The sequence below is a fragment of the Heteronotia binoei genome, chromosome 17, assembly GCF_032191835.1.
Source record: "Heteronotia binoei isolate CCM8104 ecotype False Entrance Well chromosome 17, APGP_CSIRO_Hbin_v1, whole genome shotgun sequence".
Lineage (NCBI taxonomy): Eukaryota > Metazoa > Chordata > Lepidosauria > Squamata > Gekkonidae > Heteronotia > Heteronotia binoei.
This window is the reverse complement of record NC_083239.1, coordinates 51359657-51374204: the sequence shown is the minus strand read 5'-3', so window position 1 is coordinate 51374204 and position 14548 is coordinate 51359657. Positions and strand designations below refer to the sequence as shown.

Here is a 14548-nt window from a genome sequence, read left to right as displayed (position 1 = left end):
CCCCACGGGACACGCAGTCCTGAAGAACCCTGCTGAATACAGACAAACCCAACTGCCTGCCTGCTGCAAGTCACCGAGAGGCTGAAGGTTGCCTGCTGCGTTGCAGAGTCCAACGGGCATTCTAGCCACTGAAACGAGTGGTTCAACTGCGCCTCATCAGATTTGCAACCACTGACTAAATCCATGGCTGACACAAACGATTTAAGCTATCATCTATGAGAATAGCTAAATGAGCCAACCACCCGGATAGTTCCACTTTCACCTCCTCTGACAACACTGAAATGTGTGCCCAAATACTACCGAATCTAGTGTCCGAATACTACTAAATACAGATGGAGTGAGGGGCTCCAGGAGTTTAACTGACGAAACACTAACCAGACCAACCTCTTTCAGGTCAACAAGGGCTTGACATGTTGATTCCTGGGCGGCAGAAGTGGCAAATCGATTTTGTTACTCTGGTTTAGGGCTTTCCAGACTGGTCTCGATGTCGTCCAGTTGGCTACTGTTAACACATCTGTGGGTACTGACAGGAAAACCTGGGTTGTTCAGGTTGGAGCACATCTAGCTGGCTCAGCTACGAGATTCAATAGGGGAGAGGAGGAAAAAGACAAGACTCGGAGAGGAGGGAGGGAGAAGGGCTGGTAAAGTGAAAAATGAGGGGCCTGCAAACTGTCTTCCGGTTCAAGGACCAGCCGGTTCAAAGGAAGTCCCGTTCAGTGTCTGAGAGAATCGCACAGAAGCATTCAGAGGGTGGCGAGAGGATGCAGAGAAAAGGGCAGATGGCCAGACAGACGTCTAAGCCCCGACCCCAGTACTGAGCAACGACACCTGCAAATTGGGGGGATGGGCGCTCCCAGGCAGTAGTTTGCTGGATCATGAGCAGCTCTTTGGGAGATCAGCGAGTTGCTCCTGGAGGATCCGTGGGGCTGGTCCCCCCCGCGGCTGAAGACTGCACAGGTTGCCAGCTGGATAAGGGTGCTTCCGTTCCCTCGTGTCAGCAGAAGAAATGGGGATTTTTGTGCAAAATACCAAAAACAAAAAAAAAAACAAAAACCCCAAACTAATTTTTTTTTAAAGCAACGGGGCGGGGAGGGTACAGAGAAATTTCTCCTGTGCAATAAAAGGGATTCCACTCACTTTCTTCAAAGAGGCAGAGGGTCACAACTAAACTCTGTCGAGTCCCGGGGTATCACAACTGAAAGGCAGTTAGGAATCCCTGTCGTGGGTGTGTGTGTGTGTGTGGAGAGGGAGGGGTAGGAAAAGGGGGTGCAAGCTCAGTTCATCCTTGTGCAAATCTGCCCCCCCCTCCAGCGGCCTGTGCTAGGATCTTTGCCTTAAATACGGTTCCTTAATTAATACTTTTAACTAGCAGAGGAGTGCAACGGGTTCCTGTGCTACGTAAGGTTTCAATATATTAACTCTGTTAGCGTCTCTCTTTCCGTACAGTTAGTGCCGTAGACGGAGGAGGGAGGAAACAACCTGTACATACAGCAGATATTAGGAGCAGAAGAGCTTCGTTGCCTTAGCGGGACAGGCTCGGCTGAGCGAGGAGCCGGAGATGCCTGCCCGGGGAGACTGGCCAGCTGAGCAGGAACGCCTGGTTATACCACCGTGCCACTGGGCGAGCCACCGTTTTGGGAGTTCACGGTCTGAAAAGAAAACATTGGCAGATGAACCAAAGCCTCAGGGATCCTGGATAATGTGGACTGTGAAGCTAGAAGGAGCTAACACCACTTCTTTCAAATGCTTCCTCAAAAAAACCCCTTTTCTGCAATGCCTTTGGTCTCCCCCTCTTTCTTACTAAAAACGCTGTAATTGTCTCCAGTGTTCCCTCTAAGCTGCAGAGTCTTGTGAGCAAAACTTCTACTTTGTGAGCTGCTGGCATTAAAGTTGTGAGCTGCTGCATCAATTAGTGTGCTCTGGGGTCATCCTTCCTGAGCTCAGGCAAAAATGTGTGAGCCGGAGGCTGAAAAACTGTGAGCTAGCTCATACGAACTCAACTTAGAGGGAACACGGATTGTCTCTCTTATCTCCACACATGCCTCTTTTCAGTGAGCACGGAGCTTCTTTGAATACACGCACAGGTGCACAAAGGCATTATCACACAACACAGGAAAAGCTTTACTGTTTGGTTTTTTGGGTTCATTGCATCAACCAGCTTTCTGTTTCGCCACATAAGGAAAAAACGGCACGATGGTGGGGCTGCCCTGCTACCCCAGAACTAAAGGCACTGACAAAACAGTTCACGGTGTACAATATGATCAAAACACGATGACTCGCCGGAATCCAACACTTAAAGAAGATATCATAACATCTGTATAGCCAAACAACTTCCTACAAGTATACAAAATACGTTCTTCTCAAATCAAGTCCCGGGAACAGGTTTGATTAGAGAACAACATGCGTTGATCCTATGTTAAAATTATTGAACTGTGGCTCCGTGAAAACACATTCCTATGAGAGACAGAGCAGACGAAGGTCGCAAAACTGCCATCAGGGTCTAGATTTGGCAAGTACTCTCAGTGATTTGATTTCTTTTCTTGTGGACTTGCTGCCTCTATCCTGCAGTTTTGGACCCCCGGTGACGACTTAGCAAGAGTGTTGAAACATTTTGGAAGTTTTTTGTTTTAAAGAGACAGTACACCACAGGTTTCAAGTACGGAAGTTATTAGTCATGGACTATAGAGCTGCCTTGAATGTATATTGTATACTTCTTAGAAGTTGTTTGACTATACAGATGTTATGATATCTTCTTTAAGTGTTGTATTCTGGTGAGTCATTGTGTCTGGACCCCAGAACAAAAGGTAGGACTGTACCAGCTGCTGTCAGCGTGGCAACAAAAACCCTGAGAAAGGGGAGCACGAGAACTGTAATTTTAGATTTTATATATTTTAAATTGGTCTTTCACTGTTTTTACTGTAGACTGTTTTTATGATGTAACCTGCCATGAGCCTGTTCTACGGGAAGGGTAGGCTAAAAATCAAATCAAATAAATAAACAAATAAATAAATTGGATTTATACCCCACCCTCCACTCCGAGTCTCAGAATGGCTCACAATCTCCTTTATCTTCCTTCCCCACAACAGACACTCTGTGAGGCGGGTGGGGCTAAGAGAAGCTGCCCTTTCAAGGACAACCTCTGCCAGAGCTAGGGCCGACCCAAGGCCATTCCAGCAGCTGCAAGTGGAGGAGTGGGGAATCAAACTCGGTTCTCCCAGATAAGAGTCCGCACACTTCACCACTGCACCAAACTGGCTCTCACAGAAGCTGCCCTTTCAAGGACAACTACAAGAGCTAAGGGTGACCCAAGGCTGTTCCAGCAGGTGCAAGTGGAGGAGTGGGGAATCAAACGCGGTTCTCCCAGAACGGTGCACTTCACCACTACACCAAGCATGAGGCACAGCCTAAATTCTCTAGTCCTCAAAGTCAGGGAGCTGCTTGTGTGAACACAGAAGTGAGACAGAGGGAGATGGTACTCTGCGCATGGTCAGAGGTCCTCTTTTCATGAAGTCCCCACACTCCAGAGATGGGGGAGCAGCCTTTGAAACAAGCAGGTCCTCCGGCTCACTTAACCACTACACCAGACTGGCTGTTGCACCCAGAAGGGTAACCACTGGATCGACCATGAGCTGTTTTGCAGAGGAAGAAGATGATGATGATGGGTTTGATTACGCTGAATCTCAGAGCGGCTCACAATCTCCTTTACCTTCCCCTCCCCCCACAACACTCTGAGAGAGATCTTACAGCAGCTGCCCTTTTAAGGACAACCTCTGCCAGAGCTACGGCTGACCCAAGGCCATTCCAGCAGCTGCAAGTGGAGGAGTGGGGAATCAAACCCGGTTCTCCCAGAGTCTGCCCTTTCGAGGACAACTTCTGCCAGAGCTATGGCTGACACAAGGCCATTCCAGCAGCTGCAAGTGGAGGAGTGGGGAATCCAACCCGGTTCTCCCAGATAAGAGAGCTCTGGCTGACCCAAGGCCATTCCAGCAGCTGCAAGTGGAGGAGTGGGGAATCAAACCCGGTTCTCCCAGAGTCTGCCCTTTCGAGGACAACTTCTGCCAGAGCTATGGCTGACACAAGGCCATTCCAGCAGCTGCAAGTGGAGGAGTGGGGAATCAAAGCCGGTTCTCCCAGATAAGAGTCTGCCCTTTCGAGGACAACCTCTGCCAGAGCTATGGCTGACCCAAGGCCATTCCAGCAGCTGCAAGTGGAGGAGTGGGGAATCAAAGCCGGTTCTCCCAGATAAGAGTCTGCCCTTTCGAGGACAACCTCTGCCAGAGCTATGGCTGACCCAAGGTCATTCCAGCAGCTGCAAGTGGAGGAGTAGGGAATCAACCCCAGTTCTCCCAGATAAAAGAGCTCTGGCTGACCCAAGGCCATTCCAGCAGCTGCAAGTGGAGGAGTGGGGAATCAAACCCAGTTCTCCCAGATAAGAGAGCTCTGGCTGACCCAAGGCCATTCCAGCAGCTGCAAGTGGAGGAGTGGGGAATCAAACCCGGTTCTCCCAGATAAGAGTCTGCCCTTTCGAGGACAACCTCTGCCAGAGCTATGGCTGAACCAAGGTCATTCCAGCAGCTGCAAGTGGAGGAGTAGGGAATCAACCCCGATTCTCCCAGATAAGAGTCTGCCCTTTCGAGGACAACCTCTGCCAGAGCTATGGCTGACCCAAGGTCATTCCAGCAGTTGCAAGTGGAGGAGTAGGGAATCAACCCTGGTTCTCCCAGATAAGAGTCTGCCCTTTCGAGGACAACCTCTGCCAGAGCTACGGCTGACCCAAGGTCATTCCAGCAGTTGCAAGTGGAGGAGTAGGGAATCAACCCTGGTTCTCCCAGATAAGAGTCTGCCCTTTCGAGGACAACCTCTGCCAGAGCTACGGCTGACCCAAGGTCATTCCAGCAGTTGCAAGTGGAGGAGTGGGGGATCGAACGTGGTTCTCCAAGAGTCCGCACACTTAACCGCTACACCAAACCGGCACTACCCTGTCACTTACCGCTTTCCCCGGCCGAGCCCACGTGCAGATGAGCCCCTCCTGGCAGGCAGTAATGATACAGTCCTCCAGGAAGAGCAGCACCGTCAGCCGCTCGTGGGCGATCTTTTTGCAGACCAGGGGCTCCAGGAGGGGGACCTCGTTGATGCGGGGGCACAGGGCCGTGCCCAGGACTTTGGCGGTGTCCAGCTTGCTCTTGGGCACCACGTTGAGCTTGTCGTTGCTCTTGCTGATGTTGCCCAGGCTGTGGTAGCGCTTGTGCTCCCTCTCGGCGTTCTTGTCCTTCCGCTCTTGCAGGGTGAGGGTGGCGAACTTGCCGATGCTGAAGGGCACCGCCCCATCGGCCACGTGGCTCTTGGCGGCGCTGGTGACGGCCGGGTGGGGCAGGCTGTTGGAGCGAGAGAGCGAGCGAGGCAGGGCCCCGCCTCCCGATTCGGCGGCCAGGTTGCTGCCGCCGCTACCCGAAGGCGGGATGCCGGCGCTGAAGGTGTTTGTGAGCGTTCGGGCCCGGGAAAGCGGGTGGTGAGGGTAGAGGACGTCCTCCGTCAGGTCCCAGAGGCAGAACTGCGTGTCCTGGCCGGCAGACCCGAAACGGTAGGTCACGGAGGGGGTACTTTTGGTGCTGTGCTTGGAGAGGTGGGAGAGGGTGCTGCTCGTCCGCACCCGGCCGAAATTCAAAGAGTCCTGGATGTCTTCGTCGCTCCCGCTGAACTCGCTGGCCTCGTCCTCCTCCGTGCTGGTGGTGAAGGGGTCGAAGGCGACTGCGTTGACCCAGGACTTGTGGCCGTGGCCCCTGGCGATGACCCGGCCCTCGGCGAACGACCAGACGGTCACCAGGTCGTCCTCGCCGCCGGTCACGATGTAGCGCCCGTCGGGGCTCCAGCAGACGCACAGGAGGCCCCCGAAGTAGCTCTTCATCATGCCCTGCAGGAGCATGGAATCGAAATGGAAGACGCGCAGGCAGCCGTCTTGGCTGACGCAGGCCAGGTAGCGGCCGTCGGGGGAGAAGGCAAACTCGTTCAGGGCCCCTTCGCCCACGGCCCACTTCAGCAATGGGTTGCGGGCGCTTTTGCTCTTGCAGGCGTAGACCGTGAAGCCCTCCCCTTGCTTGAGGAGCGTGTACTGGGGCGAGGCCGAGCCGCAGGGGTGCTCCACGTTGTACAGGTAGAGGTGGCCGCTGGCGTGGGAGGCCAGGAAGAGGGACTCCGTCTCTGGGATCCATTTCACGAAGGTCACCTTGGTCTTGTCGATCAGCCTCTGCGGGGCGGGGGTTGGGAAGGAGAAAGGGCAGGATGAGAAAACACACCGTCGAATCCCAAGCAAAAGACGGCAATGATACCCCTCGACAGGGGCAGCCCCGTAACTTTTGCCACACCCGGCACTTAAAAATGTAAGAATGTCTGCCCTTTCAAGGACAACCTCTGCCAGAGCTCTGACTGACCCAAGGCCATTCCAGCAGGTGCAAGTGGAGGAGTGGGGAATCAAACCCAGTTCTCCCAGATAAGAGTCTGCCCTTTCAAGGACAACCTCTGCCAGAGCTACGACTGACTCAAGGCCATTCCAGCAGCTGCAAGTGGAGGAGTGGAGGAATCAAACCCGATTCTCCCAGATAAGAGTCTGCCCTTTCAAGGACAACCTCTGCCAGAGCTACGGCTGACCAAGGCCATTCCAGCAGTTGCAAGTGGAGGAATCAAACCCGGTTCTCCCAGATAAGAGTCTGCCCTTTCAAGGACAACCTCTGCCAGAGCTATGGCTGACCCAAGGCCATTCCAGCAGAGGAGTGACAAGTGGAGTGCCTCAGGGATCTGTCCTGGGACCTGTTTTGTTCAACATCTTTAGCAGTGATCTGGATGAAGGAATAGGGTGAGATTTTTAAACAGAGGCTAGACGGCCATCTGACAGCAATGAGGATCCTGTGAACTTAGGGGGAGGGATTTGTGAGTTTCCTGCATTGTGCAGGGGGTTGGACTAGATGACCCTGGCAGTCCCTTCCCGCTCTATGATTCTACAGGGCCAGAACTCTAGAAGCCCTCCCACTGTTGCCCCCTCCAGCACCAATTATACAGCGTATCACTGCCACAGACAGAATGCTCCCTCTATGGTAGATGGTAGCTCTCCAGATGTTTTTGGTCTACAACTCCCATCAGCCCAGCCATTGGCCATGCTGGCTGGAGCTGATGGGAGTTGTAGGCAAAAAAACATCTGGAGGGCTACCGTTGGCCACCCCTGCTCTATACCTTGTGGCTGATAGCCACTCATGGACCTCTCTTCTATAAGTTTATCCAACTCCCTTATGAAGCTATCTGCACTTGTAGCCAACCGCCACTTTCTGCGCCAGTGAATTCTACATGTTAACGGCTCTTTGGGCAAAGGAGGACTTCATTTTATCTGTTCCAAGTTTCCTGCTCATTCATTTCATTGTGTGCCCTTCATTATTTATTATTTTCAATTTATAGCCCGCCCTTTCCCAAATGGGCTCTGGGCGGGTAACAAAAGCCCACAAGACTAAAATCAAATACATACAATAAAACAATATACAATCGAAAAGCAATATAACAATCGAAAAACAAACACCAATTCTGCAGTTGGTGGTATCCGTTGCCTCCTCTTCTTCCATACATCCCCCAGCTGGAGTAAGATAAATGGGTCAGCACAGTTTTATCATTGGGGTCCCTGTAGCAGGGAAGTCACAGAATAACAAAACATCCACCGCCTCAGTTGAATGCCTGGTGGAACAGCTCTGTCTTAATAATAATAATAATAATAATAATACTTTTTATTTATATCCCGCCCTCCCCGCACAAGCAGGCTCAGGGCGGCTCACAACATACAAATGCAATACAATAAAATCATACATAGCAGTAAAATCATCATAAATCATTTTACAGATTATATTAAAATTAACATTATGGTGCTATAATAAGTCTTTCATAAGTTCAATGGCAGAAAAAAACATATCCAGCGGCACTTTCTTAGCTCGGTATTAGGCGAAGGCTATTTTGAAGAGGTAGGTCTTACAGGCCCTGCGGAATTAGTCTATACATCGCAGGGCCCGTACCTCCTCTGGGAGTTGATTCCGCAGCAGTGGAGCCGCAATGGAGAAGGCCCGATCCCGGGTGGTCTTCAATCTGGCCTCCCTTGGCCCAGGGATATTCAGCTGGTTCTTTCCAGCTGACCTCAGCGCTCTCTGGGGCTTGTTCCACCAGGTAGGGGCCAGGACAGAAAATGCCCTGTCCCGGGTTATTCTTTCGGGCCAGGAATTAAGAAGATGATACTGGATTTATATCCCACCCTCCACTCCAAATCTCAGAGTCTCAGAGCAGCTCACAATCTCCTTGACCTTCCTCCCCCACAACAGACACCCCGTGAGGTAGGTGGGGCTGAAGAGGGCTCTCACAGCAGTTGCCCTTTCAAGGACAACCTCTGCCAGAGCTCTGGCTGACCCAAGGCCATGCCAGCAGGTGCAAGTGGAGGAGTAGGGAATCAAACCCAGTTCTCCCAGATAAGAGAGCTCTGGCTGACCCAAGGCCATTCCAGCAGCTGCAAGTGGAGGAGTGCGGAATCAAACCCAGTTCTCCCTGATAAGAGAGCTCTGGCTGAACCAAGGCCATTCCAGCAGGTGCAAGTGGAGGAGTGGGGAATCAAACCTGGTTCTCCCAGATAAAAGAGCTCTGGCTGACCCAAGGCTATTCCAGCAGGTGCAAGTGGAGGAGTGGGGAATCAAACCCAGTTCTCCCTGATAAGAGAGCTCTGGCTGACCCAAGGCCATTCTAGCAGCTGCAAGTGGAGGAGTGCGGAATCAAACCCAGTTCTCCCTGATAAGAGAGCTCTGGCTGACCCAAGGCCATTCCAGCAGGTGCAAGTGGAGGAGTGGGGAATCAAACCCGGTTCTCCCAGATAAGAGAGCTATGGCTGACCCAAGGCCATTCCAGCAGGTGCAAGTGGAGGAGTGGGGAATCAAACCCAGTTCTCCCTGATAAGAGAGCTCTGGCTGAACCAAGGCCATTCCAGCAGGTGCAAGTGGAGGAGTGGGGAATCAAACCCGGTTCTCCCAGATAAGAGAGCTATGGCTGACCCAACGCCATTCCAGCAGGTGCAAGTGGAGGAGTGGGAAATCAAACCCGATTCCCCCAGATAAAAGAGCTCTGGCTGACCCAAGGCTATTCCAGCAGGTGCAAGTGGAGGAGTGCGGAATCAAACCCAGTTCTCCCTGATAAGAGAGCTATGGCTGACCCAAGGCCATTCCAGCAGGTGCAAGTGGAGGAGTGCGGAATCAAACCCGGTTCTCCCAGATAAGAGAGCTCTGGCTGACCCAAGGCCATTCCAGCAGCTGCAAGTGGAGGAGTGGGGAATCAAACCCAGTTCTCCCTGATAAGAGAGCTATGGCTGACCCAAGGCCATTCCAGCAGCTGCAAGTGGGGAATCAAACCCGGTTCTCCCCGATAAGAGTCCACACGCTGAACCACTACACCAAACTGGATTACCAGCAGATTTTAATCCATGGAGTGGGGGTATATGGGAAGAGGTAGTCTCGCAGATATGCTGGCCCCAGACCGTTCGGGGCTTTGAAAGTCAGAACCATAAGTTCTTTTATTGTGAGAAAGAGAGGAAAGGATTTCTTTCTCCACCTCCTCTATCCTTTCCATCATTCCGTAAATCTGTCACGTTACCCCTCATCACTTGTTCCTCCTGCACGACTGCTGAAAGGTTTTAGGAAGCTCAAACACAACACGGATCTCTAGGCGGGAGATGATCGGCTGGGGCCACAACAGCAGCCTCTGCCCAATTCACAGGCCCCAGGAAAGAAGAGAAATGCATTCAGAGACAACACTCTCTCTCTGAAACGCGTGTTAGCTGTTCGACAAAGGCCCTGGCCAGGCCAGCCACTCACCTCCTCGTTGAAGAGCTTGCTGGTGTCTTTCTTGATGAGATCCAGGTACTGCACCTGCCCGGCTGAGAACCCGACCAGCAGAGAGATGCTTTCGGAAGCGGCGGTGAACTGGTTGAAATCGTGGCAGGTGGGCTGCGTCCCCTTGTAGATCCGCTTGTCGATGGGTTTCTTCAGGTCGATGGACTGGAAGCGAAAGCCAGCGATCAGAAAAGGGGGAAGGGCAGAAAGGAGAGGCCAGAAGCCAGGCGTTAAGAGCGCTGGCTGGGAATCCCGACAGACACAACTGCCACGAAAACCGCTGCTCTCACTCCCTGTGCCACTCACAGCCTTTAGAGCTCAGGCTGTCTCCCCCCAGAGCTGGGCAGTGCATGACTGCAGGATCTCTGGCATCTAACATCCGCACTTCTTTGCTCCGTTTTTATATGAGCTGGGAACCTGCTGCGCTAGACGCAATCCTAATTTCCACCCATTCCAGCAGACCACGCTGACATCGCCAAGTGGCAACACAAAAGCTACCAGTACGCCTGACCCGCACTTGGATGCAGCGACATCTACCCACACATAGGACAGATGGAACTCTCTGTCTGGGGCAAGTGATACTCTGTATGGGGAGAGTGGGAGGGCTTCTAGTGTCCTGGCCCCATTGATGGCACCTGTTTTGTTTGCCACTGAGCGATACAGTGTTGGGCTGGATGGGCCACTGGCCTGATCTAATGTGGCTTCTCTTATGTTCTTATCCCTGTAGCCAAGGATAAGGACATAAGAGGTCCCACCCACCCATCCCTACCATAACCCCCGGGAAGGAGAAAGGCCTCTGGATCAGTTGCCAGCTCTACGTTAGAAGAAGCAGAAGATATTGGATTGGAAGCATAGCCAGCTTCAAGAGGGGGTTAGATAAAAATATGGAGCAGAGGTCCATCAGTGGCTATTAGCCACAGTGTGTGTATATATTTGGCCACTGTGTGACACAGAGTGTTGGACTGGATGGGCCATTGGCCTGATCCAACAGGGCATCTCTTCTGTTCTCATGTGACACAGAGTGTTGGACTGGATGGGCCACTGGCCTGATCCAACATGCCTTCTCTTATGTTCTTATGGAAAGGAAAGGTCCCCTGTGCAAGCACCAGTCATTTCCGACTATGGGGTGATGTTGCTTTCACAACGTTTTCATGGCAGATTTTTTTTAAGCGCTGGTTTTCCATTGCCTTCCCCCGGGTCTTTTACACTTTCCCCCCAGCAAGCTGGGTACTCATTTTACCAGCCTCGGAAGGCTGGAAGGCTGAGTCAACCTTGGGCCGGCTATCTGAATCCAGCTTCTGCTGGAATCGAACTCAGGTCCTGAGCAAAGAGTTCAGATCACGGTACTGCAGTACTGCAGCTTTACCACTCTGTGCCACGGGGCCGCTATTGGATTTATATCCTGCCCTATACTCTGAATCTCAGAGCGGTCACAATTTCCTTTTACCTTCCCCCTCCCTCCACAACAGACACCCTGTGAGGTGGGTGGGGCTGAGAGAGCTCTGACAGAAACTGCCCTTTCAAGGACAGCTCTGCGAGAGCTATGGCTAACCCAAGGCTATTCCAGCAGCTGCAAGTGGAGGAGTGGGGAATCAAACCCAGTTCTCCCAGATAAGAGTCCGCACACTTAACCACTACACCAAACTGGCTCTCAGCTGGAAGATTTTGGAGATGGAGCTTGGGGACCTCAGCGGAGCACAATGTCTTAGAGTCCACCCTCCAAAGCATCTATTTCTTTCTGTAATCTGGAAGTGAGCTGTAATTCCAGGGGATTCCCAGGTCCCTCCTGGAGGCTGGCATTCCACCCACCCCAATGTCCCTCCAGGGCCCCCCACCCACCGCCTCTCCCCTCCTGGCCTGCTCTCATTCCATCCTCCCTCCACCGCCGTCCGAGGAAAGAGGGGGGAAATATATCCAGAAACAGAAAGGAGGGTGACCCCGGCTCCACAAGTGCCTGAGCCTGCCCTACCCCCCCCCCCCGGCCCTACCCTAACCCCAAGGAAGGAGAAAGGCCTCTGGATCAGGTTGCCAGCTCTGGGTTAGAGGAACAAGATGATATTGGATTTATATCCCACCCTATACTCTGAATCTCAGAGCGGTCACAATTTCCTTTTACCTCCCCCCGCCCCACAACAGACACCCTGTGAGGTGGGTGGGGCTGAGAGGGCTCTCCCAGCAGCTGTCCTTTCAAGGACAACCTCTGCCAGAGCTATGGCTGACCCAAGGCCATTCCAGCAGCTGCAAGTGAAGGAGTGGGGAATCAAACCCGGTTCTCCCAGATAAGAGTCTGCACATCAAACTGTCTCTCAGTGGGAAGATTTTGGAGATGGAGCCTGGGAACATCAGTGGGGCACAATGTCCTAGAGTCCACCCCCCCCCCCCAAAAGCATCCGTTTCTTTCTGTACTCTGGAGATGAGCTGTAATTCTGGGGGATTTGCAGGTCCCCCCTGGAGGCTGGCATCCCACCCACCCCCTCTCCCCTTATTCCCTCCACTGCCGCCCGAGGAAAGGGGGAAATCTATCCAGAGCCAGCCAGGAGGGTGACCCCGGCTCCCCAAGAGCCTAAGCCCCACCGCTTCCCGGCCCTACCCTAACCCCAGGGAAGGAGAAAGGCCTCTGGATCGGGTTGCCAGCTCTGGGTTAGAGGAACAAGATGATATTGGATTTATATCCCACTCTATACTCTGAATCTCAGAGCGGTCACAAAGATGGAAGGTTTTGGATATGGAGCCTGGGAACGTCAGTGGTGCACAATGTCCAGGAGTCCACCCTCCAAAGCATCCAGATGCTCACCCCCACCCCCTATTCCTGGGGAAAGAAGGGGAAACCTAACCAGAGCCAGCCAGGAGAGCGACCCCGCTCCCCAAGAGCCTCAGTTGCAATTCTGGAGGGTCCCCAGGCCCGCCCCCAGCGGCTGGCATCCCTCCCATGCCCTCCCCTTATTCCCAGGGAAAGAGGGGGAAATCTATCCAGAGCCAACCAGGGGGGCGACCCCGGCTCCCCAAGAGCCTGAGCTGCAATTCCCAGGCCCCTCCTGGAGGCTGGCAACCCACCCACCTCCTGTCCCCTTATTCCCAGGGAAAGAGGGGGAAATCTATCCAGAGCCAGTCAGGAGGGCGACCCCGCTCCCCAAGAGCCTGAGCAGCAATTCCTGGGGCTCCCCAGGCCCCTCCTGGAGGCTGGCATCCCTCCCACCCCCTCCCCTTATTCCCGGGGAAAGGGGGAAATCTATCCAGAGCCAGCCAGGAGGGTGACCCCGCTCCCCAAGAGCCTGAGCAGCAATTCCTGGGGGTCCCCAGGCCCCTCCTGGAGGCTGGCATCCCACCCACCTCCCGTCCCCTTATTTCTGGGGAAAGAGGGGGAAATGTATCCAGAGCCAGCCAGGAGGGCGACCCCACTCCCCAAGGGCCTGAGCGGCAACTCCTGGAGGCCGGCATCCCTCCCGCCCACCCTCCCGGATTCTCCCGGGGGCTCACCCTCCTCCCCCGCCCGGGGGCTCCGCCGGCGCCCGAGTAGAAGTAGAGCTCCCTGCCGAGGTTGAAGCAGACGCGGCTGCGCTCGGCGGCCAGGCCGGCGGCGGGGTCGGGGGCGGCGGGGTCGGGCTCGGGGGGCGCGAGGCGGACGAGGGAGAGGCGGACGGGGGGCAGGGCGGGGGGCGCGGCGGGGGGCGGGAGGGGCGCGGCGGGGGGCGCGGGGGCGGCGGGGGGCAGGGCGGGCCTGGCGCGGGGCTCGGGGGCGCCCAGGAGGCGGTAGGCGCCCTCGCGGGTGCGGAACTGGCTCTTGATCTCGTGGGGCGGCGGCGGCGGGGACGGGCCGGCATCGGGGCCCGGCGCCGCCACAGGGGCCGGGGGAGCCAGAGCCGCGCCCGCCGCCGACGGGGCCGCCGCCGCCGCCGCCATCTTCCCGCCGCGCCGCCGCCTCCTCCTCTCGCTCCTGCGGCTGCCGGAAGCCGGGCCTGGCGCTGACCCGGAAGCCGCGTTGCCCGGCAACGGGAGGAGGATGCGCGGCCCTTAGCGACGCCGGCAGGGGTCCTTAGCGACGCGGGGGGGAACCTTAGCCACGGGAGGCGGGGTGCCTCCGGACTGGGCGGGGCTTGGCTGACTGCCCCGTCCAGTCCGGAGACGCCCCGCCTCCCGTTGCTAAGGCCCCCCGTGGGTCGCCCCGCATCACTAAGGGCCCCTGTGCCCCGCCCATTCCGGAGACGCCCCGCCGCCGTTGCTAAGGCTCCCTCTGCTTCCCCCCTCCCCCGCATCGCTAAGGCCCCTGTGCCCTGTCTAGTCTGAAGACCCCCGGCCCCGTTGCTAAGGCCCCCTCTGGGTCCCTTCCCCACATCACTAAGGGCCCCTGTGCCCCGCCCATTCCAGAGACGCCCCGCCCCCATTGCTAAGGCTCCCTCTGGGTACCCCCTGCATCATTAAGGGGCCCTCTGCCCCGCCCACTCCAGACACGCCCTGCCCCCGTTGCTAAGGCTCCCTCTGATTCTCCCCCCCCCCCCGCATCCCTAAGGGCCCCTGTGCCCCATCCAGTCCGGAGACGCCCCACCCCCATTGCTAAGGCTCCCTCTGGGTACCACCTGCATCATTAAGGGGCCCTCTACCCCGCCCACTTCAGACGCTCCCCGCTCCCGTTGCTAAGGCTCCCTCTGATCCCC

General features: G+C 55.2%; 1 protein-coding gene across 1 annotated transcript; it reads right to left on the bottom strand.

Annotated features, from left to right (window-relative positions):
- Window positions 1-1386: 1386 nt before the first annotated feature.
- DMWD (DM1 locus, WD repeat containing) lies at window positions 1387-13796 on the bottom strand. Its single transcript, XM_060257765.1, has 4 exons — window positions 13374-13796; window positions 9879-10061; window positions 4991-6244; window positions 1387-1649 (listed from the first exon to the last, which is right to left on the bottom strand). Exons 1-4 carry the CDS (start codon window positions 13794-13796, stop codon window positions 1602-1604), a joined length of 1908 nt encoding a protein of 635 aa, XP_060113748.1. The 3' UTR covers window positions 1387-1601.
- Window positions 13797-14548: the final 752 nt, after the last annotated feature.

What these genes read in the sequence shown, in the direction of transcription:
- DMWD (XM_060257765.1), bottom strand. Translation starts at nt 13,796, where the DNA reads ATGGCGGCGGCGGCGGCGGCCCCGTCGGCGGCGGGCGCGGCTCTGGCT. An exon ending in GCAAGCTCTTCAACGAGGAG is followed by an intron (nt 6,245 to 9,878) that starts GTGAGTGGCTGG and finishes CCCGCCCCGCAG; the next exon opens with AGGCTGATCGACAAGACCAA. An exon ending in GGGCTCGGCCGGGGAAAGCG is followed by an intron (nt 1,650 to 4,990) that starts GTAAGTGACAGG and finishes TTTTCTTTTCAG; the next exon opens with ACCGTGAACTCCCAAAACGG.